Below are 24,258 nucleotides of genomic sequence, written 5' to 3' on the forward strand. Positions count from 1 at the left end.
CACTAGGTTTTTTCTCCCGTTTCTTTTATAATTTGATATAGAAGACATTTTGGAGTTATAAGAGCCTTATAGAAGATAAGGTCATAAATAAAAATGATTTGTGAGTTAGAATCATATTTGGTTAAATACTTGATATGTTGTTTTTATATAGAACATTTTGATCATTTTATTGTCTGATGAATTTATTTGCCTTATATTTTTTAGTACATAGCATTGTTTGTTAGTCTGATATCTGAAAGAAGAGATGATCATAGAAAGTTATCTTACGGTTATATGTGCATCCAATGTAAAATTGTCACATTATATTTTTTTTTTTGTATGAATTTGTATTGTCAATGTAATTTTTAAAAGTCAAATCACATTATGAATGTTGTGCTGCCAGACTCTAAATTAGGATAAATTGTAGTTGATAATGATACGATGATTTATCTTTATATGTATATCTTTCATGTTGCTTTTCTTGGAATTGCATGTGATACAATACCTGAGACTTAATTCAAAACCACGAAATTGCAGAGAGATCCTCATTGGAGAGGAGGGAGAGAAAAAATGATTCTCGGGAATCTTCAAGGAAGCGGCACCGGAGCCAGAGTCGAAGTGAGAGCCCGCAGTGGAAATCATCTAGCAAAGAAAGGGAGAAGGAAGGTGAAGGGGACAGGGATCGAGAAAGGCACCGGGACAGAGACCGAGATAGAGTTCACGACCCTGAAACTGGGAGAGCAAGGGACCGGGAGAAGAGTGGAAGCAGGGAGAGAGATGAGCAGGACAGAGAGCGGGGCAAAGAGAGAGACAGGGATAGGAGGAGAAGGGTGAAATGAGAGAGCAAACTTGACGGCAATGCGTTAATGCTGCGACTGCAGTCCTGTCATGAATTATGTTTCCGAAACTGGTCTGGTGACGAAAAGATACCTCAGTTCAGCCAGTATTTTTCCTCCTCCAAGATGAAACTGGGATGGATAGGAAAATGTAATGTGACCAGGAATGACATCTGCGATATTACAAAAGGTTGCATGACCTGAAATGTTACCATTAACCTGAAACGTTACCAGCTGGTTGTATTTTGTTTAGGGAACTCTCGTAGATGTTGGGTGTATTCAAGTGTAGAAGTGAAGAAGTGGAGACTTTGTTGCCAGATCTGCTTGTTTTCCTTGACATTATCCTTTTGATTAGTAAAAATCACTGCCTCTAATACCCATCAGTTTTCATGCATTGGACAGGGAGGCCTATTTTTTTTTTTTTTCATTTCTCAAACTCCTAAACACATTTGCAACCCAAATTTTCAGAAAATAGAATGTGGAAGCTATTATGGCAAAAAACAGTCTAGGCCCTGCGGCTGCGCAAGTTTAGCCTCCTGCAACAGCTCGTCTTCCTTGACCATTGCACGAATGCGATTTTAGCTCTTCAATAAACTCATCTTCCATCAGCATTATCGACAAGAGAGACAAGTTCTATCCTTTTGGTTTCTAGGGTCCCATCATCTTCTTCCGCATTTAGGACCTCAGCTGGAAGAATAGAAGAGTTGGGATCGCCTCGTGGTATCAGAAATAGCAGACAGAGAGGGGAGACTCTCAACAGGTTTCGAATCAAAATGGCCAGCCAGAGCTTATCAAATTCTGTTCTCGTGACCTTCAAGATGTGGAGCAGAAGGCCTCCTCCCCATGAAGCTGTGAGAAGCCCAGCATTATCAATTGACATTAGCAAGGCAAACAGAGTGCCTTCAATGCCAGGGGGGCAGAGCTTTGAACTCAGGACATTAAGAGGCATCCATTTGAGCCGTCCAATCATGTGTGAAACACTTGCATCAATCACCAGAAAGAGATAATCTGGGATACCAAATTTCAAGTTTAAGCGCAGCACCAGCACCAAATCCAGCATTCCAGATAGGCCAAACAGCAACTGAGTCCAAAAGCATAGGTCCCTGAAAGGGTGGTTTTTTAAACCATACTGATACAGTATAGCTCCCAAAAGGGTGCCGACTGAACCGATTGAATACAAGTAGCCAATACTCTCCTGCACAAAGGCATTATATATGAATATGATGTCTTGCAAGCATTGCTATGTTTGAAAGATCAAGGCCACTGTTATGCTCTATCTATGGATAATTTTTTTTTTTTTTTTCATTTTGTGGTTCTCAAATTTTGAACTGGAATACTGAGATACCTTGGAAAAAGAGGGCCCTGCATCAGAATCTGTGACCCAGTAGAACATCCCTTGATGGATATTTAAACTCAGTGAAAGGGATAAGTACATATATACACATGGCCTCCACACTTCCGGGCAGCTTAAGGTTGCCCACATAGCCTTAGTAGCATTGATGAACTTCTGAGTTACCTGATGCCCAGATGGAGTATAAGACTTGGGAGGTTAATTGCAATGGAGACGATAGACAAAGTGCCAGAAGTACCTGTCTGTAAGAAAAATTCGGCGTGTAGGATTCCTTAAGTATGAAGCCAAGTAGTAATACAAGCCCAGCTGGGATTGTCAGCAAGCCTAACACACCCTTTGAAGAGAGCAAGAAATATATCATGAGATCAAATATCATATTTTTTAATATTCAAAGTATACTCAAAAAGAAAGATGCATTTTTAGCCCAAAAAAAAAACTGGGGCAGAAACTAACCACTGGACCGATTAAATGAACCAGAATACCACTAAAAGAAAATCCTACAAGTGCTCCTATAGCCGAACTCAGAGCACATAAGCTTTGCATGTCAGCAGCAAGCAAGGGATGAGTACCACTGTTTTGTGCCACACATGCGTCAACGGTCACATCTGCTATTGCAACCCCAGCACTTCCGGCAGTTAAACACAACACTGCAAAGAGGAGATGCAGCTCTCTGTGCAGTGATAGAAAGAGCATGGAGATAACACCAAGGACACCTGAAATGAAAACAATGATATCAGTAAAATAAATTCAAAATTTCTTCCATCCCACCAAACAACCAACTATTTGCTTGTGTTTAGTTTTCAATAAAGGGCAACCAATAACCATAATAAAAGAAGAAGGATCACTTTCTCTCAATGGTAGCCACTTCAACGTGGAGAGACTCAATGCTGCTTCGTGCAGGAATGTATTATTCTCCATTACATGGAAAAGATGCACTTTCAGGACATGCAAGTACAAGGTAAAATAAATTGGAGATTAGCTGTATAACTTGTTTTGTTACCTTTTTCTCTTTTGTCCTTTGTTAGAGTAAAAGATAACTGTCACCTCATGTTCATCTTTCAATGAATGGACAGCGCCTAAAGCTTTGAGTACATAAATGTTTTCCATTAGATATTCTTCCACTGCAGTCAACATGGAGGTAGAATATGAGAATGGCAATGCCAGTTACTTAATGTGCCATTTGTGAACAAATAAAGTAGTGTTTGGACTAACTGGTGCTGGCAGAACCATTCCCCTTCCCGCCATCCCCCTCCCTAGAGGATGCCCTCAACGTCCCATGCAAGAATATCTAATCCTCGCTCCTTAGATGACAATGAACTTATGGAACTAAAGGGAGCTGGATCAACAAGAACAGCTTATGTAATAAAAACTGGGTTCTTATACTCAACATGGTTTAGCTATTATGAAGTCCTTTCCTTAAGTCAATCCTTGAACTTGGAAAGTAATAGCTAAGAAGAGATACAAGCATTTCTGTGAAAAAATTTGTCACTTGCATTACATTTGTGACTGATGCATTGAAAATTGCTCTACCGCTTTCCTATTATCATTAAAACAGGATACACTTCTGGCACTACGGACACGCTGCCTATCTCCTAAGAGCACAAAACTTCATATGGGTCTAGGAACAATTTCAAGAAAATAACTTTATCCCTCAATGACCATAATCGAAATAAAGCAAAGTCACACAAATGCTTCTGAACTTTTATCCTAATACTAGAACTTTAAAGTCTCCCATTGTCACAATTCCCAAATTTTCTTTATAGCTTCAAAATCCAGGTAAAGGAGAACCCAGCTCATTTGGCCACCAATGCAAGCCATCTACAATCATATAACAATCATGGTGAGGAAACTTTGCAAAATTGTTCATGAAAGTCGTCATTATCAGCCAAGTTTTATGTAAGTGAAGGACAGTTTCTATGATTCTATCTAAATACCACATATATGGTTTCAACATACTTTTCATAAGACAATAGCAGACAAGAAGAGGGCACAAGTTTTAGACATTGTATAAACTAGACATCTAAACTTATAGGAGCAAGAGTGGATGGTCTTCTCCTCAATGCGTATTGTCACACATACTTAGATTTTGAGATCTAACGAGCACAATAACACAAAGGTATCGTATTATTTAATCCGAAACATGGTTCACTACAGATACACAGAAAGTGAGAATTTTCTCTTCAGTTGGTCTTGAATGTAGATTTTCTTCCAGATATTATGCTGAAATGATCAAATATTTGAGCATCATTTGGGTAGATTCCCCTATGAACCTTGGATTACTATGTTTATTAGTTCACTGAAGTGGTTAGCAAGTCTGCTGATGAAAGTGCCATACAAAAATCAAGAGCAAAATAAGCAAAGCCTAGAATTATGCTGGTTCCCTTCATCTACCTACTGGTGCTAAAAGACAATATCATTCATGCTGATGTTCCCACTTATTCCTGAATATATTGCCGTATAGTAAGGATAAATATCTTTTCCTTCCTACTAACCCCTGCTCAATATGGGATTAAAACCACCAGATTGGATGTCTGTTTCATATAATATATGGTTCGTTCCACATTGGTAATCCTTAGGATGCTAATCAGTGATCATCCCAATCTGAGACCAACATTCTCACCTCACTCTCAGGATGCAAGAATATCATATTCTAGCAATCTTAGGATTACCCAACATTTTTCTTGGGTTTGCTAATTTGTGTTATCCCAAAAGTGGCATATAAGGGAGGTATGCCTTCTTGAGGTCAATAAAAGATCAACTCTTCATGCTGATGGCTGTTTTTTCGGTAATATTTTCTTACATTGAAAACAAAAACAAGAAACTCGTATATCTTTCATGACTCCTGTTGTTGATTAAATTTGTACCTCTGAATTAGAGATGATTTAGGAAAGGAGAAGAGAGTACTGGGTTTACTGAGGAACTACCCATAGAGCAGAAAGATATTTGTTCAAAAAGTTAATCTCAAAGAATGTAAAATTTGTCAATGACCAACTCACATCCAAAAACACCACACCACCCCTTTATTCATAATTACAAACTCTTGAAAACGCATATGCTAAACCAACATTTAGCCAACTAAAATAACAACAATGAAAATAACACAAGTCTTAATTCCATTGTAAAAACACTCAGGGAATAACAGAAAGAATGGATGAAGAGAAAGTTAGAAATGGAAAAAATGTCTCTCAGAAATTTATTAACAGAGGCTGCCTTTATATAGCAGCAACAAAAGAAAAAAATAAGTCAAAAACAAATCTCAACTAACACTTACCTTTAGCCAGCTGCATTCCTAAAAACAAGGATAGGATTCACCCCCCTTTCCAACAAACCGTATCTGGATAAAACTAAATTTGAAAAGCTGAAGGATAAAAATAAAAATAAAAAGAAAATATCTTCACAAAATATCCTAGATAAATTTCAACTCCTCAACATCCACTAATAATAGGGTTGGTTATATGGATCCTAACTTGCCAACCATCTCTAGTCATAACCATCTTTTGTAAAGTTATTATCTCCCATTCCATGCCTAAGAATTTTTCTGATAGACCCCCGATTCACTGGACATATCAAAGGCATCCAAGGAATCGGGGATAGTTTGGGAATTAGGCTGGTGGTTGTAACAGCCAGCCAGGTGGAGGAGGGGGGGGGTAGAACAGGAATTGCAGGTTGTTACACAACCTGCATGTGCGGATTCCAATTCCGTTAGAGGAGGAGGAATAAAAGAGAGGTGAAGGCAGGTGGGGGTGTGTGAAGAATTTTCCAGTAGAGTAGGAGAGATTAAGAGCCTCTCCAATTGCCCTTTTTTTGTTTTTTCGGCTGTAATTGGATTGGAATTCTTCCCTATTGAATCGAGTTAGCTTACAATTCCAAGGAGTCTTATCATTTTCACCAGATTTTTTTGGTTTCCCTCTACCTCATTTATTACAAATTTCTTCAATTCCATCCACTCTTCTCATATGTGATTGTTGGATTGGATTTTTCTCACATATGCAAACCATCTTATCTTAGGCAAGATTCAGGTTTCCTACAAATTGTTAGATTATTAAGGCTAGTTGTTAAGAAAGTTTGTTTTTATCTCTTGTTGAATAAGTCTAGCTATGGTTGTTACATAGTTAGAGATATATTAGGGATCAGATTGGTTGCTTTTTATCTTCCTATTTTTCTGCTGATTAGGAGGAAGTAGTTGTTATCTTTTACTATTTAAATCATTGTAGAACTTGAACTTCCGATCTAAGAAAGATTCTACATTCAAGTTGTTTTTCTTTCATGGTATCAGAGCCCTTTTTTGATCTTAAGGGTCTGTGAAAACTTCAACAAAAAAAAAATCTCCATTCTTCTTGCCATCTGCCTACCTTTTCAACCTCAGAAAAATAACCCTCAAAAGCCAACCTAAATGTCATCATTCAACAGTAGCTTCATCGTCCCATCACCACAGCTCTTCAATGGTGAAAACTACCAAATTTGGGCTGTCAAAATGAAAGTCTTTTTGCAGTCACAGGATTTATGGTCTTGTGTAGAGGAAGGCTATGTGCAGAGAGCATTACCGGCTAATCCCACCATCAACCAGCTGAGGCAACAAAGTGAAGAATCTGTCAAGCCGTATAAGGCCTTGTCAGCTATTCATGCATCAGTCTCAGAAGGAATTTTGGCTAGAATCTTAACTTGTCAAACTGGAAAAGAGGCATGGGATAGGCTCAAAGAAATGTTCCAGGGCAGTGAAGCAAACAAGAGGATGAGGCTTCTCAATCTATGGAGAGAGTTCGATTTGTCAAGGATGAAGGACTCTGAAAGCATCAAGGACTATGTTGATCGACTTATGAAGGTGGTCAATCAGATTAGGTTGCTTCAAGAGGATCTCCCTGATAGAAGAATAGTGGAAAAAGTCCTTGTGAGTGTTCCAGAGAGATTTGAATCTAAAATCTCCTCTTTGGAGGACTCAAAGGACTTAACCACGCTCAAACTGGATGAGTTGGTGAGTTCACTCCAAGCACTGGAACAAAGGAGGGCTATTAGACATGAAGAAATGTTCCAGGGCAGTGAAGCAAACAAGAGGATGAGGCTTCTCAATCTATGGAGAGAGTTCGATTTGTCAAGGATGAAGGACTCTGAAAGCATCAAGGACTATGTTGATCGACTTATGAAGGTGGTCAATCAGATTAGGTTGCTTCAAGAGGATCTCCCTGATAGAAGAATAGTGGAAAAAGTCCTTGTGAGTGTTCCAGAGAGATTTGAATCTAAAATCTCCTCTTTGGAGGACTCAAAGGACTTAACCACGCTCAAACTTGATGAGTTGGTGAGTTCACTCCAAGCACTGGAACAAAGGAGGGCTATTAGACATGAAGAACAGGTGGAAGGTGCATTTTTCTCTAGCTTTAAAAGCAAGGGGAAGCAGAAGGAGTATACGAAAGGAGATGGAGAGAAGAAGGGCAAGTTAAAAAAGAAAAGTTACAAGCAAAAGAAGGAATATCCTCCCTGCTCTCATTGCAGTAAAAACACTCATGCAGAAGCATTTTGCTGGTTTAGGCCAGGATACAAATGTTCTCTTTGTAACCTGCCTGGACATAGTGAGAAATTCTGTAAGAGAAAGGGAGAAGCCAACCAGCAGGCTCAGGTGACTGAGGCAAATCATTGTCAAGAGGAGAGATTGTTCTCTGCCACAAAAAGTGGTACTGACTTTGAGTCAAATATTTGGCTCATTGACAGTGCTTGTTCTCAACATATGACTCCAAATGAGAAGCTTTTCACTCAGTTGGATGAGTTACATTCAACCCAAGTGAAGATCGGAGATGGAAGCTTTCTGAAAACCAAAGGAAAAGGGTTGGTTGCAATAGACACCTCTTCAGGTACCAAGTTTATTGCTGATGTTCTTTTAGTACCGGACATTTGTCAAAATCTGCTTAGTTTGGGACAATTACTTGAACAAAATTATGTTGTGCATTTTGAGAATAAGAAATGCCTAGTAAGTGATGCTGGTGGATTTTTTATTCTAGAAGTACCTATGAGAGAAAAGTGTTTTCCAATAGAGTTGAAGTCTAAACTGAGGTCTTTTGCTGCTAGTATCAATCAGTCTAACCTTTGGCATAAAAGGTTTGGACACTTCAGTTATGGCACACTCAAAAGGATGCATGAAAACTGTCTAGTTGAGGATTTCCCTATTACTGTAACAAACCCAGGTATCTGTGCTGTTTGTGAATTTGGGAAGCAAACAAGGTTGCCTTTTGGGGAAAGAAGCTGGAGGCCTACTCAGAAGTTACAGCTTGTGCACTCTGATTTATGTGGACCAATGTCCACTGAATCACTGAGTGGCAGAAAATACTTCCTGCTGTTCATAGATGACTACTCAAGATACAGCTGGATTTATTTTTTAAAGAAGAAGTCTGAAGTGTTCGGCTCTTTTGTTAAGTTTAAGCAACTAGTGGAAAATCAGTCAGGGTACAAAATTAAGGTACTGAGGACTGACAATGGAGGAGAATTTACATCCAGTCCCTTCAAGAGCTTCTGTGAGCAAGCTGGAATTTTGCAACAGTTCACTGTTCCTAGGTCTCCTCAACAAAATGGGGTCAGTGAGAGGAAAAATAGGACAGTAATGGAAATGGCAAGGTGTTTAATGTTTGAGAAGCATCTACCAAAAAGGTTTTGGGCTGAAGCTGCCAATACAGCAGTCTACTTGCTTAATTTATTGCCAACAAGGGTTCTGGCAGAAAAGACACCATCCGAAGTCTGGTTTGGCTTCAAACCTTCAGTTCATCATTTGAGGGTGTTTGGTTGTATTTGTTACACCCATGTGCATGAGCAGCTGAGGGATAAGTTGGACTATAGGGCTGAGAAATGTATATTTCTTGGTTATGCCTCCAATGTTAAGGGGTATAGGATTTATAACCCTACTGCAAATAGGTTTTTTGTCTGTAGGGATTTGACATTTGATGAAGGAGCAGAATGGGAATGGAGGAATGATCCTGTTGTTCAGGAGGAGAACTTTCCTAATCTATCTGAGTTGCCTGCATCAGAAGTTGCTGAATTTGATGTTGCTCCTGTTAGAGGCACTAGATCCTTGCAAGATGTGTATCAAAGGTGCTGCCTCTCTATCAAAGATCCAACAACCTATGAAGAAGCAGCTGCTGAGTTAGCATGGATTGAAGCAATGAAGGAAGAGCTAAGGATGATCTATAAAAACAGTACCTGGGAACTCGTAGAAAGGCCAACAGATAAACAAGTAATTAGAGTTAAGTGGGTTTATAGAACCAAAATAAATCCTGATGGTTCTGTGAACAAACTTAAAGCTAGATTGGTGGTTAAAGGCTACTCTCAGCAGCCAGGAGTAGACTTTAATGAGACTTTTGCTCCTGTGGCAAGATATGACACTATCAGGATGTTAATAGCACTAGCAGCAGCACTTGGTTGGCAAATATGGCATTTGGATGTAAAGTCAGCGTTCCTCAATGGTGTTCTGGAAGAATGCATTTATGTAGATCAACCAGAAGGTTTTAGTATTCCAGGAGAAGAGGATAAAGTTTATAGATTGCATAAAGCACTCTATGGATTGAAGCAAGCACCACGTGCTTGGTACAGCAAAATAGATACTTTTCTAATGCAACAAGGATTCAAAAGGAGTGAAAATGAAGCCACACTATATGTCAAAATAGTTGATGGCAAGGTTCAACTAATTCTGTCTTTGTATGTAGATGACTTGTTGATTACAGGAGGAGATGTATGGGCTGCAAAAGAGTTCAAGCTGATGATGGCCAAGGAATTTGAAATGTCAGATTTGGGACTGATGAAATATTTCCTAGGCCTGGAAGTATATCAAGAATCAAAAGGCATCTTCTTAACACAAAAGAAGTATGCCATGGACCTATTGAAGAAGTTCAAGGTGAGTGAAGCAAAGCAAGTACCTACACCCTTAGTAGTTAATGCTAAACTATCTAAGGAGGATGAAAGTGAGGATGTTGATGCCAAAGTTTTTAGGAGCATTGTTGGTTCTTTATTGTACTTAACAGCCTCAAGGCCAGAAATAATGTTTGCAGCTAGTTTGCTCTCGAGATTTATGCATGCTCCAAGGAAAACTCATCTTGCAGCAGCAAAAAGGGTCCTAAGGTACATTAAAGGCACTGCTAGCCTTGGTATTACATACACAAGGCTTGAAAACCCAGAGTTGGAAGGCTTCTGTGACAGTGACTGGGCTGGTAGTGTGGATGATTTCAAAAGCACCTCAGGATATGTTTTTTCTTTTGGAAATGGAGTGTTTTCTTGGAACTCAAAAAAACAAGATGTTGTAGCTCAATCTACAGCTGAAGCAGAATATATCTCAGCTGCATCAGCTAGCAATCATGCTTTATGGCTAAGGAAGATGCTTGCAGACCTTGGAATGGTTCAAAATTCTCCTACTAGGATGCATGTGGATAACAAGTCAGCTATTGCTATCACAATGAATCCAGTTCAGCATGGAAGAACCAAACACATTTCTGTCAAGTTTCATGCCATTCGAGAGGCAGTCAAGGCAGAGGAGATTGAAATGATATATTGTCCAGCAGAAGAGCAACTAGCTGATATTCTCACAAAGGCACTCTCACGTGATCAATTTGAAGATATGAGGAAGAAGCTGGGAGTGACCAACAACTACCTTAAGGAGGAGTGTTAGATTATTAAGGCTAGTTGTTAAGAAAGTTTGTTTTTATCTCTTGTTGAATAAGTCTAGCTATGGTTGTTACATAGTTAGAGATATATTAGGGATCAGATTGGTTGCTTTTTATCTTCCTATTTTTCTGCTGATTAGGAGGAAGTAGTTGTTATCTTTTACTATTTAAATCATTGTAGAACTTGAACTTCCGATCTAAGAAAGATTCTACATTCAAGTTGTTTTTCTTTCACAAATAACTTTATTTTAATTGTCTTTTGTTATTTGACTTCACTTTCACTATAACATCCTCATCTCAGTTACTTATATTTTGGAAATGTTGCCATTTAATTGTCTAATATTTCGTGCCATACAATAGAACCGATCTTAAAATAGTTTGATAAAACTTTCTTTGTAGCTTGAAAGGAATTTTACAATCACATAAAATGTTAGCAGCACTTTTTTACTTTTACTATCTTGTCTTGATTATGTGAACACTTTCACTGATCATTCTACCCTTTTGAATAATTGATCCAAGATATTTGAATTGATATTTTCTCCAAACAACCTGATATTCAAGTCACCACAATGCCATACATATTTTTGTTGTTACTAAACTTACATTTTATGCGTTCGGTTTTTGACCTGCTCAATTTGAAGTCATCGGATTCTAAGGTGTTCCTTTATAACTTAAGCTTAGTATTCTACATCTCTCATCTACTAAGACAATATCATTTAACCAAGGCACCTTTCTTAGAGATGTTTAGTGAGTTTATCCATCATTAGAGAAAAGAGATAACAATTTGTGCTTGATATAATACAATTATAATTAAAAAAATCTCAGCATCAGTCATTCACAAGTCCCAACACGTTTTTGTTTTATGATTTATGTCTTTAATAACTTGTATATAAACAATCTTGACTCCCTTATTCTCTAAACCCCTCCACAAGACTTTAAGGATTTTCTCATAGAGCATTTCCAAGACTATAAGCACCACATAGCTTATCCAACTAAACCAATTAAAAATAGCAACAGAAACCACCTAAAGCATCACTCTACATCAAGCTTGCTATTGAGATTCAAGGAGTTAATTTCCTCTATCACTTTCATTACCAAGGAACTGGTGGCATTTCCATCTCTATGCAAGTATAAATGAACATCCAAAGGCAAATTCCACAGATATCTAACATGCTGATTAAGAACAAAGGCAAGTCTGAATGTAGTTCCTGTTCCTGTCACGTTGCATGAAAAGGGGAAAGTAACATATACATATGTATGAACCTTATTTAACTGACGCTGAATATTCTGGGTGCTTATTTTGTGGAAACTAAGAAACAAAAATACAGCAGGTCATTGCAGGTTGTTTCATTACATAGCCAGGAAAGTATTAGAAAAATTAATCTAAAAAACTGCAGCAATTCCCTCAGCCTATGCACATAATCTGACGTAACATTGGTTTGGAGTCTCAATAAAAGTACAGGTTTTATCATAATGCTCCTGGGCCTGGAGGTTAAAGCTGTCTAGTTGCTAAAGATACTGATACCCATGTGTGAGATAGTATACAAAGCAAAATGAGCAATTTCAGCATCATTTTAGCATCACCTTTTCATTCATATTCAGAAAGGAGACCATGACAAGCAATAAACAGCATTGGATGAATTGAAAATTTTCATATCTACAGGCACAGACACATATATACCAACATCATAGCCAAAGGCACCGGAAGAAAGAGTTACACTTCAAGACAATTTACCCAGACAATACAGTTCTCCTAAACTTTTTGTTGATAAGCAGAGGTAAAATAGAACAAAACCCTTTGCCAAGGAAGCTAACAGAGTATATCAGAAAAGCCAACGATCTACTTTGAAAAGAAAGATAATTGAAGAAATGCCCTCTCCCCCTCCCCCCCCTCCCCCCCCCCCGCGGTCTTGAAATTAAAGAATAACAACGTTTATTACAAAGATTACTTGGAATGGAACAAATTGTAGAGGTTACAAAGTCATTGAAGTTTTTTCAGAAACTTTTCTCTTGCAGTCAAAGTGTTTTTCCAAGATTTTTTGTGCTGATTTAGTAAAGTCTTTACGTTGTAAGTTTCCATTTGTGTTCTGTTTTTTTCGTAAGGACACTGACATTATTTTATTTCTTCTTCTGATTATATTATATAGCTTTCCTAATCAAATGACAGTCACAAAGATCTAATTCTCATTAAGTGGGAGATAAAATAATGACTTACATGGTCGCCTAATTGGTATGAAACCCACTTGTTAACATCTTCATCTCTTCAAGAACTTGTTCCCTAGTGTTTATTTCCAAGTATTGTTTATAATGGGTCCATAGGAGGCACCAAACCCGTAAACTGAATATGAATTTTCTTTCCTAACATAACATATAAAAACCAACTAAAACTACTACACATTCTATCTTTGCCAAGTTATCTACATTCAAGCAACATCTGCTCCACATAGATCAAATTTTCAAAGTAAATCTGACAGCAAATATCCTAATTGCACAAGCTCTATTTTCCAGCACAATCAGAGAAACCATAAAAATGTTAAGCAGGTGCTAATTGTTCTAACCAACAAAAACCTGTTGCATTTGGCTGCATTGAATTGGTACCTCAAATTTGGAATTTGAGCCATCTTAGTTAGATGTTTCAATACAAACGTATGCATTCAACTCCAACATATAAAATCACCAATCTTAGGAAGCAACTGAACCTATGCCAGGAGGATTGATAATAGAATGCTATTTCATATAGTCACCTGCTAAAACGAAATACGGTCTTCGATGATACCCAAGAATGGGAACAACATCTGTCAGAATTCCCCAAATAGGCTTGACAATCCAAGGAATGGAAGTTATTCCAGAGTAAATCTGGGCTTCAGAAGGCTGTACTTTCTGGATATCCTTCATGTAGTACTCTGTGCCAACACGACCTAGAGCGCCACCCATTCCCTGGCTTACTCCATAGACAACCACCACCCCTAAAACAAAGCTCCAATGCATTTCCATGGCAAGCATTTTGAACCATTTGACTGGATTCCATACAGGCTCAGAGATCCCTCTATTGGGTCCGTTTTCTTGGTTCCCCTCCACATGAATTGGGAGCTGCTCTTCTTCCACCATTGGTCACTTTTCTGGCGCAAATTTCCAGAAACTAACTACGACCCAGTTACACAGATCAGTGTTCCTCGAACTGGGTCACAAAAAATTGACAGAAATTCGAGTAAAAAATTTGAATCTCTGCTGAACAGGAATGATCTCAAAGGCAACAACAATAACCCATCTCACAGATCAAGATTTTCCCAAACCCGAGCTTTCAAATCTACGACCCGGGTTTTGCTCGACTCGCCCTCAAATCTATCTCAAAAGAATCTGAAATGCCCATGTCTCGTCAACTGGTTATACCCCTTTCTTTCTTTCTTTGTCGGAAATATGAAATTTCTCAGTTGACTTTTTTGTCTCTGTCATCTCGTTGGACGTTCCGGTCCAACAAAACTAAAAAATTAAAACTTGGCGAGTTCACTATACATGAAACTAGGAAAGTGTTCTCTCAAGGATCGAGACTGACATCAAGCATCAATGAAACTATGTGTCAAGAAAAGAAAGGCCATTAAAGAGAGAGTTCCGAACGACTGTCGCTGAATGGCCCTCCAAAGCCAGAACAGCTTTGATTGACCAGCCAAATCTCGCATGTGTTTGGCCAATGACAGTTCCCTTTAAACGTCATGTAGATGAGGAGAGACTGTCCAAATTTGAATACCAACAACTCCGGAACGTAAGTGTTACATAAAGAATGCCCACTTCAAATAAATTAATATACTGACTTGTAGCTGTAAAAAAATTACTCTATTATTATTTACATTGGCATTGATGATTATCAATCTGAAGGTTGCAGGGTTAGGTGAACCACCTTGAGATGACTTTTTCTGGTTTAGTAAAATAATTGCTTGTTTGGAAATTGAAAGTAGTGATTATTGTTGTTGTTTTGCTGGTTTTTGTTAAAACGCGTTTGGAATTCGTTGTTCGACCTCTTCCTTTCCTCTTAACATCTCAAGGGTCTGGTAAATTAAAACGCGTTTGGAACATTTCTTGGTAAAAGATCAAAAGGAGTACCAAACCATTTGTTTTTTTTGTTATTTATGACATTTCTTTAAATAACTCCTCAAGATTCTCTCTCTCTCTCTCTCTCTCTCTCTCACACACACACACACACTTATATTTATATTTATATATATCTGCCTCACAAACGTCAAGAAACCTCAGTCAAGTCAACAGTTACAACAATGTGGCCAAAACCAATGTATCATCCCCGACTATTTATTCATAGCAAAGAAGCAGCTGATTCCAGGAAGCTCTTCTTGTCTAAAGCCAACTTTATAATCTTGCAGAGAAAAAAGGCAATGAAGGGAAAGTGATGATGGTCCATCTGAATACCAAGTAATGAGGCCATTACAGAGGCCATGAAGGAAAAGGAAAAAGACAAAAACAAGTTCTCTTCCCAGACCTCCAAACCATATATGAAGCAGGATTACACAAATTTTTTGACAATAAGAAAATCATGGGTTAAAACCATGCCAGCTATTGAAACCATAATATTGACCAGATCCTCAAATAAACCACTCCAGTCATTTGGGGGAAAAAAAAAAAAAGGTTCTATGCTGTACATTATGAGTCAGCAGTCACAAATCTTCAAGATCAGACACCAAAGAAAAGAAGAAGAACAAGCAGAGCCAACAGCCTGCAACCGATGTTCCAATTCTGTAACAAGTTCACCAATCGATCTTATGGAATTTTATTGGATAACAACCGGGCATTCAAAGTTGAATTCAATCCTCCCACACCATAACTAGAGGTCTTTCTTGAATCAATGGAGATGTTGGATGAAGGCTAATGTATGATTAACTTCCTGCCAGGTGACCTTATTCAGAAGCACACTGTTCACAAGAAATCCTGCCCCTCCACAACTGAGAATCTTGTCACTGATCCCACATTTTGCCAATTGTTTCGTGTATAACATGTTCTTGTCCAATTTAGCAACATCCAGCAATTGGAAGGAACGTGTCCCCCCTCGGGGAGACTGGTAGGCAACTTAGATCCTCGCTTGCTCTGTGGCAGAGGACTTTCTGCACGTAGTATATCAGATAGCTCTGAGAGGCTCTCACCACCTCCTTGTCGACTTCAGTAATCCAAGCATCATCGCATTTGTACCATTGATTGTTCAAACGAAGATATGTCACGTAATGACCAGATTCCAGCATCCCAGAGTGCGTAACCACTGCAAAAACTTCAAAATCAGAGGAAACATCGGACTCATCACCCTCAAAGGAAAAGATTCGATTCCCAAACCTTTTCCTGAGAATTGAAGATGACAAATAAGGGGACATGTCCAAGGAGAAAGGAAACTGCAAATGTCGGTCAATCTTTCTTGACATTTTTCTGACTGGAGAGTGTTCAAATCGCTTTATATGCAAACACAAAACCAATGGGAGCCTTCTTATAGACATTTGCTTCAAGGAATCCCGCCTTTCTTGACAATTTTGGCAAAATAATTTCTGGTCTGACCCCAACTTTTCTGGTCGTGTAAAGAGATCCAAGCAGCTGGTAAGAGTAGAGTTACCACCGTTCTCAGCTGGTTTAGTTAACTTGTTAGCTGGTTCAGTCAAAGAGGAGGTACTTGTACCCAAGTCAAGAGATATATCCACACAAGGATCATAGGTTGTCGAAGTAAATCCACAGGTCATACAAGTGACATCAGATCTCAACAGCCCAGAAAACACTCTATGAGCAATACACTGACAATCTCCATTATCTGTGACAAATGCCATTCTCGTCAAGAAAAAATAAAGAACACTACTGGGCACCATTAAGAATCTTCTACTACTTAATCATTGACGCTACTGAGTGATTTCCAAAAATTCAAATGGTCTGAGTTATAAATATGCCAGAATCTGATTTGCCACTATGTTATGGGCTTATCCCAGTGTTTCTCAGATATGGACAGCATACAGGAAGTAAAACATGCATCAGGTTCGTATATGATGCCCTTGTTAGCATCATACAAATTTTAGACAAATAAGACCAAAACTTGGGCATCTAATTACCTTTGATAGAGTTGCTTGCTTTTCCCTCTTTCTCATGAATCCTGTCCAGGATTGAAATGAAAAATTCATGTGCATCCTGCTGCTCATAACAAGCAAGATCCTCGGAATGCTGCCACCAACTGCAAATAAGACAGAAATCCCAAAGAGTTCAATTTACTGTGGGCAGAAGTTTCATTCCCTTTCATCTGTTTCAAGGAAGACAGGAAAAAGTGTGACAACTTAAGGACTAAGCACCCAAAATAATTTTTGAACTGGGATTAAATTCTACTAAACCAGTTTCAAGCATTTAACAAAGTTTCTATCGAATTTGAGAAGGCGATCCTATGAATCCAACAGTACAACAATCAGATCTGAAATCTCTCTGAATAACTCGCCAGTACATGACATTCCATGGAGATCGTAAACATTGGGCTATGTGTAGGTCACAGAGCTATTGAAGGGCTAATTCCATTTTAGATTGCTTATGGGGGGGGGGGGGGTCATCATGATTTTGACAAACCAACCAATGCTAAATGTCTTACATTCCACATGGATCAATCGCATATATAATCAAATCCGAGAATCAATTGCAACCAAGTTAATTTACAATAAGGAAAAACAAAAGCAGGATACACATGGCAGACCTGTAAAGAAACTGAGCTGGACTGTAAGGAGTCCGGTCGCCCGAAAACACGGCAGAGAAGATAACATCAATGTCACAAGGCAAACATAGACGATCAGATGACCTTTTCCGGCAAGTTTCATGATTGTGGCGATCACTAAGGAAGTAATTCCTCAGTGGGGGAGCATGAAGCAAAGCTTGCAACACAGAATTCATAAAACAAGTGTTGCCCAAATTGTTCAAACCCCTCAAACCCATTGGAAAGCAGGACTTGGACCTGCGATCCACCAAAGCAACCAACCGTTTAGGGTTCTTCGAATCCAAATCCACCCCAAAAGCCAATCTTTTTCTCTTGCTCGATCTTAACCCATAACCCACAAACCCATTTCCAGTTCTTGGCAATCCCATGATGTGTTTACACATCACAGCCTTATCAAAATCAGGATCATAGAGCTGATCGCAACACACGCAACAATAAAGCTCGGCCCTTTCCATGTCCACCGCAATCTCATGGCCATCCTGAGATTGGGCATGCAAAAGGGCATGATTTGAATCAGGCGGCCAACAACAAGAGACTGACGAACAGATCAAACAAATATAGAGTCTACCTTGGTACCCAGAACAAAAATTGCATATGGGCACCTCTGATTTGGGCCTGTCAATCATTGTTCGACCATGGGGGCTGGTTTTGAAGTAGTCTTGGATCAGATTGTAGCCGTTGAGGCCATGATTACGCTTGTAATCAGCAAGGTGCTTGCAGGGTTTTGGGTTTGTATATAAGGGGTTTCTTGAGCACATCCTTGACAGGGATTGAAAAGATGCTTCCTCTGATTTGTTATATGTCAGAAAAATTTGTTAGATAAGAATATAGCATAACAAAATTAATATTATCAATGGTAAGAAAAATCAAAAATTGGGTAGACTTCCAGCATAAATTGAAATGGGTATGGATAAATTTTGATGGGTTCTCTCTTGAGTTGATGAAAGGCAGAGAAGAGAGAAAAGGTCTTGGAGAAGGGAAGAAGAAAGAGGAGCTTTTGCTGTAGCAGACCGACTTATGGTTTCCTCTGTGGGGCAGAACACTACCTTTCCAAGTCGTTTCTCTCTCTCTAGTAGCCTGGGCCGTTGATCTTCATCACCAGGTGATCTCGATCATCTTGCGGTGATTTTGAAAGGGATCCACCGTATAAATCTAGTCCCTCTACCAGAAAAGTGACGATCATATGAATCCATGGTCAAACAATTTGTGGTTTAGATACATATATACAGTGGCCAGGCCAAGCATTTCCTGAAAACATTGATGGCCAATTATTGCGTTTTTTTATTTTGGGAAAAGAGAGGGTTTTGACAAAATTTGCCATTTTCGACATCGGAACTTGTTGAAGCTATGAATGCATAACATTTGTTTTAGAAAGAAAGATTTTTTCATATCATTTTAGAATAATCATTTTGACAGGTTTTTTCTCACAGGTTTCTCCTACATTTTTTATTTATTTTCGTATTCTCTCTTTCTTTTTCTTTCCATTTCCCCTGCCAAATCTAATCCAAGTTGGATATGGATGGTAAATAGTCTTCAAGTTGAAATAATCTCTTCATAGTTGAGAAAGAGAAAAAAATTCACAAATAATTTTAATTTCATTCTCTTTTTACAACCCCTCAGATCAAATTTAACATGACTTATATTTAATTTAAATTTTTATTTTATTTTTTTTATTATCCAAGTGTTCGGGCTTCGTCAGTCTAATTCTAGAGGAGACTGGCATTTTTCCTGATTCGATATTTAGGTAAATTAGATGCGATCGTAAATTTATACATTTTTAAATTTATCATTTTTACCTCCACTAAGAATTGATCTCCCACCACTCTTAAAAAACCTTAGAACTTTATCACTTGAATCCTAAAAATTTGATGTTTTTATTTAGTCATGTATTAACATTCATGTACAATTGCTATATCATTTTTTCTACTTAATATAACTTACATTAGTACGTGAAATTTTTTTTTTCATATTCTAATATTTGAAACTTTTGACACTTTATTTGAGGACGGGTTGGCTTTTGAGTTAAAAAAGGCACATAATAATAAGTAATGGAAAGGAGCATAAAAAAGAAAGTGATGTGGAAAATTTGTTATTGTCCCTTTGTTCGGAAAGGGAGACTTTATATAGATAATAGAATGTAATGAAAATTTCATTAGAAATGAAAAAGTAATAATAAAAATAAGATAAAAGATAAAAGCATTTATAAGTTTATTAGCTCCAAAAATTTGAGAATTTAATTACAAGGTTGATGGTGCATTACCAAGTAGTTAAAAATAAAGCTTGTTTAAAAATATATTATGAATTTTAATAAAAGGTTGGATAGCCTAAAAAACTTAATACACATTCATTTCACACTAATAAGTCTACAAAATGCCACACTCGATAGTTCGATAGTCCCTATATAGAAGAGGATTGGTGTTTTATTAGGACTGTAAATAATACTAAATATTCAAAAAATTGTAAAGACAAGACAAAATTATTTCTTATATTACTTTATCCTCCCTACACCCTAAAAATAGTGTGAGAAAAAATGAAGTATAAACTATAAAGAAACCCATATCTTCTCTTACAAATTGATCTCAAAACAAGGGTGAAGGGAACACCATAGATCATTTCAAGCACAACACTACATTCTCAGGTGAAGATCTTGTACCAAATAGTCTCCAAGTAACTTCGTTTAAATACCCAGATAGAATATTTTGTTAAATGAAACAGTGCGACACATAAGTCAAAACAATAATCCGTGGGCAACTGAAGACACTTGAGGCTCATAAATACCAGAATGATAACAAGAGTTCTATTGTCCATCAAACTAAATGTCCAAAACCATGCCAAGATGCTTCCCATTATCAGGTGGCAATCAGCTGCAAGCAATGCCATTCTGGTCTATGAAGTTCCCTTTGCCTACCATTATTGGTAGCTTTAATCTTCTCTGAAGGTAATCCTTGCAGAAAGCACCTTAAATGAAAGTCACACCACCGCCTGAATACTCGACCTCCTGAAAATGGAAAGGAATTTAAGGAAATATTTCATGTTATAAGCGAAAACTGTGAGGTCTAGGAATGCCCTCAGATTAGAGGAAGAAACATAAATCCTAAACTGTTAAATGCATGCACGAACAGTATCGGGCAGCAGATACACAAGTTTTGGGCATCCTAAAGATTTATCACTGGAAATTTTTAATTCATGAAAGTTAACAACAAAATAAAAATCAGAATCTAGAAGTGAACTTTTATTGGTGTGAGGTATGGTCTCTTGCTCGTAGGATAAACATGTCCACATCAAGTTCCAGTTTTTTCTTGTCATTCTACTTCTAGTCGACAATTATGCATTCAGACTACCTGTATCCTTGTCCATGTCATTATTATTACTATTTTGAAGAGAACTAGATGAAGACAAAAACAGTAACAAGCCTCCAACGAGTCTATTCCTGCAGTGGAATATGGAGGTTCAACAACAGTAGTGGAATAGGAAGCTCAGTATGTTAGTGCTTCGTACTGACTACTGAGGCACGCACACTTCATTTTGCAATAAGGCTGCATATCTGCTGAAACAATGGCTCAGCAGTAGCTTGCAAGTTTGGTAGGAGAAGAAATCAGAACTTCAAATATGATGTCAGGGAAAAATAATGATATAATATGAAACAAGGATATAGTGGACAAAATATATGATTGTTTTTTTGTTATGTAAAAGTTGCGGTGTCATTGCTTCCAATGAATGATTATATCCATACTTTTTGGAAAAATTTCATTGAAAAAATGGCCTAGATGAGGCCATCTTGTCCGTGTCATGGCTATTTTACAGATTTAGCCTCCTATGACTTATTCCACTTCCACAGTCAGAAAGATCTAACTGAGAAGAATAAATTACTCCAATCGTATGAAGGTTTCTAAAAAGAGGAAAGGGTTGCTAGCTTATGAAATGGTTAAAAAAACAAAATGATGAATACTGAAGGCCATTAAGTAATCCTATTAAGAAAAAAGAAGGAATGCCATTAAGTAATCCTATTAAGAAAAAAGAAGGAATGCCATTAAGTAGTAGGACTGAACCTGAGCAGGGGGCAAGGATGAAACCCAGTCTGAAGCGTGGGTTGGAAGAAGACCCAACGTGTTAAGCTGCAAACATTAGCCAATTTCCGTAAGTGAAAAAAACACCACAAAAGGCAAACTTTTAATTTCCCTACATATGTTACAAGAGAAAGAAAATACATCTTACTTTCCATACACCTAGTGCTAAGCCTCCTAGATTAAGGGCAATGAACAGCAGTTTGGGCGCAAGAAGGTCCACTTTATTGTCCTTGTAAGGCTCAAAAACTGTAGGCAAAAAAACCACCATTAAACAAGATTGAGTTTAATGGACTGACGTGATCACAAGGAAAAAGATAATGCAGAGATAAACTAACTAGCAGAAATAAATTAGAAATTAAATAAGATGAGGTCAATGAAAAAGAATGTAAATTGCAAGGTAGAGGCTGCCTTAACACTTTAAGTTCAGAAGATTGCAATTGATACAAACAGGAGATCTCATATAGTGAATGGAAAACAAATGGTATGTTAGCAGAATGTCTCAACATGCCATTTCATACAACCAATGCGGCAGTAGCTTTATTTACTAACAAAATACAGGTTCATCAAATACCTGGAGATACATTAGGGGAACAATTCTGGAATTTCTGATTCCCTTTGGAAACAAAATACAATTATTGCTTCCAAAAAGAAAAAAGAACCAACAAAAGGCAAAAGAGAATCACATAAACGATTAGAAATTGACATAGGAGAGGGATCCCAGGTAGTTAAAGGCAAAAGGCGACTTAAAGCACTAGGTGTCCAAAAAAGAGCTAGCCTCAAATACAAGCTAATCATATAATATATATACAATAAAATACTCAAATACAATTTTTTTTTTAATAATGTTCACACAAATAACTATCTGATCTTGGAAAAAGATTGATAATGTTTAAACGAACAACTTTGGCATCTTGTAAAATATTATATTTCTATGTTGAATCTTGTTTTCCAATTCCACTTGATGAAATAGATTTAGAAGGCATCTATTATAACAGTAGTAACAATACTAAAAAATAAAAAATAAACGTAATTTAATTATAAATAAAATAAAGCATCCACAAAACAAAACTAATTGTGTAATATCGTACCCATCAATAGCCTAATTATGAGCTTTTCAGCCAAGGTCATCAGATTTATCTTCAGCTAGGTAGTTCAGTTCCAAACCCTAGTCTGTTCAGTAATGGGTGGGTGGGAACTTAGGAGCCTTGGGTTAAGTCTAACCTAAACAAAAACAGTAACCTCCAGCTACACAAGCCCCACCAGAAACCAACAAAGACAACCCTTCTTCTACAGAAATAAGCAGCACTGTGAAAAGCATAAGAAGTTGGAAGAGAGATAATAGCTACAGATATAATTAATATCTTCTTGCCTTTCCCAACTCCTTGAAGAGCACTTATAGGTTGCCAAAGAGCTGAAAATGTAATGCCAATGCTGAACAAATGCACTGTATTTCCCGCCATCCACATCATGAAGCCCATCATGAGCAAATTTTTGAAAGGGGCTTGTGCCACTTCCCATGCTTTCTGCTCAAATAGAAAACAATTCTGAGTTAATGATATGTATTTACCTTTCAGTAACAAATTAGCCAGGGCACCAGAAACTGGATATTACAGGCAATCAGCGAATTCAATTATAATCACGCCTTGAACACATCAAACCCATTCATATTTTGCCCCAACTCGGAGTCAGCACCAAAACAAAATTCAAAGTTTGATGCAAAGCTCAAACGCAAACCCCAAAACATGCGGCAGGGATATCAGATCATAACAACTGAGAACTAAGAACTAACTATAAATATAGCCCATAAACAGGGCGAAGACACAAATCAAAAACCCGTACGCCTTTTAAAAAAAAAAAAATCATTTTTTGGGTAGAACGGGATTACCTGAGTTTTCCAATTGGCTTCGGCATCCTTCTTCTGGCGAGTCACTGCCGAATCATCCTGGAAACAATTCACCAATCGTGTCAGATTTTGATTAACCTAGAATGCAAAACGTGATTGCTTGGTATAAAAAGGACCTGATCGGAAGAGGCGCGCGAGAAACCGGGGGGATCAGGGACGTCCCTAGAGGAAGGAGCGGTTGAATTGTCTGTGAATTCGACTGCCCATCTTCGGCCCATCGCCGCCACTCCTTTCCCCTTCTCCATTCCAAATACGGAAAACGTATGTATCTAAACAAATCAGCCGGCGTCTCCTGAACTGAGAACTGGATTTATGTTATTGATATTGATGGGTTTGTTTAGGTTTTCACGACGATCGGACGGCCCATCATCATAATCTGAAACCACTGTTAATTGAAATAAAAAACAAAAAAATAATAATAATGCAATTAAGAATAAAATAGCAACGACCGTGTCTGTTTGCGCATAATAATTGAAAAAAAATATATATATATTGGAATTGAGAATAAGATCAGCCAAAAAAGATTACTGGCACAAAAAATAAAAAATTAAATTGTATTTAAATTTTTGATGATTTAGATTATTTATAAAGTGATATTTTGTGATTTAAAAATAATTTTAAAATTCTATTTGACTTAAAATTTTTACACAAATACATCATTTTAACTTTAGTTATATTTCAGAAATAGTTCTGACCAACCAAAAAAAAAAAAAACCCTCAATACACATATCACTTGTGAGTGATACATTTTAAGATGATTTT

General features: G+C 37.6%; 4 protein-coding genes across 6 annotated transcripts in view; 1 reads left to right on the forward strand and 3 right to left on the reverse strand.

Annotated features, from left to right (window-relative positions):
- The window catches only part of LOC127809344 (protein RRC1), a 33,141-nt gene extending 31,930 nt beyond the window's left edge, over positions 1–1,211 (forward strand). For both annotated transcript variants that reach the window (XM_052348110.1, XM_052348112.1), the window contains one exon: positions 517–1,211. In XM_052348110.1, the coding sequence (XP_052204070.1) occupies positions 517–818 (302 nt within the window). In that variant the 3' untranslated portion in view covers positions 819–1,211. The remainder of the gene's footprint in view (positions 1–516) is intronic.
- LOC127809373 (probable folate-biopterin transporter 2) lies at positions 1,100–14,530 on the reverse strand. The gene is made up of 5 exons (XM_052348135.1): positions 13,544–14,530; positions 2,620–2,879; positions 2,405–2,500; positions 2,161–2,331; positions 1,100–2,010 (listed from the first exon to the last, which is right to left on the reverse strand). Exons 1-5 carry the CDS (start codon positions 13,905–13,907, stop codon positions 1,411–1,413), a joined length of 1,491 nt encoding a protein of 496 aa, XP_052204095.1. The 5' UTR covers positions 13,908–14,530; the 3' UTR covers positions 1,100–1,410.
- Positions 14,531–15,262: 732 nt separating this feature from the next.
- Positions 15,263–18,669, reverse strand: LOC127809355 (ubiquitin C-terminal hydrolase 22). Of its 2 annotated transcripts, XM_052348122.1 has the most exons (4): positions 17,509–18,669; positions 16,886–17,004; positions 16,131–16,593; positions 15,836–16,059 (listed from the first exon to the last, which is right to left on the reverse strand). In XM_052348122.1, exons 1-4 carry the CDS (start codon positions 18,282–18,284, stop codon positions 15,978–15,980), a joined length of 1,440 nt encoding a protein of 479 aa, XP_052204082.1. In that variant the 5' UTR covers positions 18,285–18,669; the 3' UTR covers positions 15,836–15,977. The 2 variants fall into 2 exon arrangements, with proteins under 2 accessions (XP_052204078.1, XP_052204082.1); XM_052348118.1 differs by having other exon boundaries at positions 15,263–16,593; positions 17,509–18,662.
- Positions 18,670–20,173: 1,504 nt separating this feature from the next.
- On the reverse strand, positions 20,174–23,838 carry LOC127809410 (uncharacterized). Its single transcript, XM_052348174.1, has 6 exons — positions 23,613–23,838; positions 23,479–23,535; positions 22,963–23,116; positions 21,742–21,839; positions 21,576–21,641; positions 20,174–20,524 (listed from the first exon to the last, which is right to left on the reverse strand). The coding sequence occupies exons 1-6, from the start codon at positions 23,739–23,741 to the stop codon at positions 20,486–20,488; spliced, it is 543 nt and encodes a 180-aa protein (XP_052204134.1). The 5' UTR covers positions 23,742–23,838; the 3' UTR covers positions 20,174–20,485.
- Between the last annotated feature and the right edge of the window lie 420 nt (positions 23,839–24,258).

Source organism: Diospyros lotus, chromosome 1 (assembly GCF_014633365.1).
Source record: "Diospyros lotus cultivar Yz01 chromosome 1, ASM1463336v1, whole genome shotgun sequence".
NCBI lineage: Eukaryota > Viridiplantae > Streptophyta > Magnoliopsida > Ericales > Ebenaceae > Diospyros > Diospyros lotus.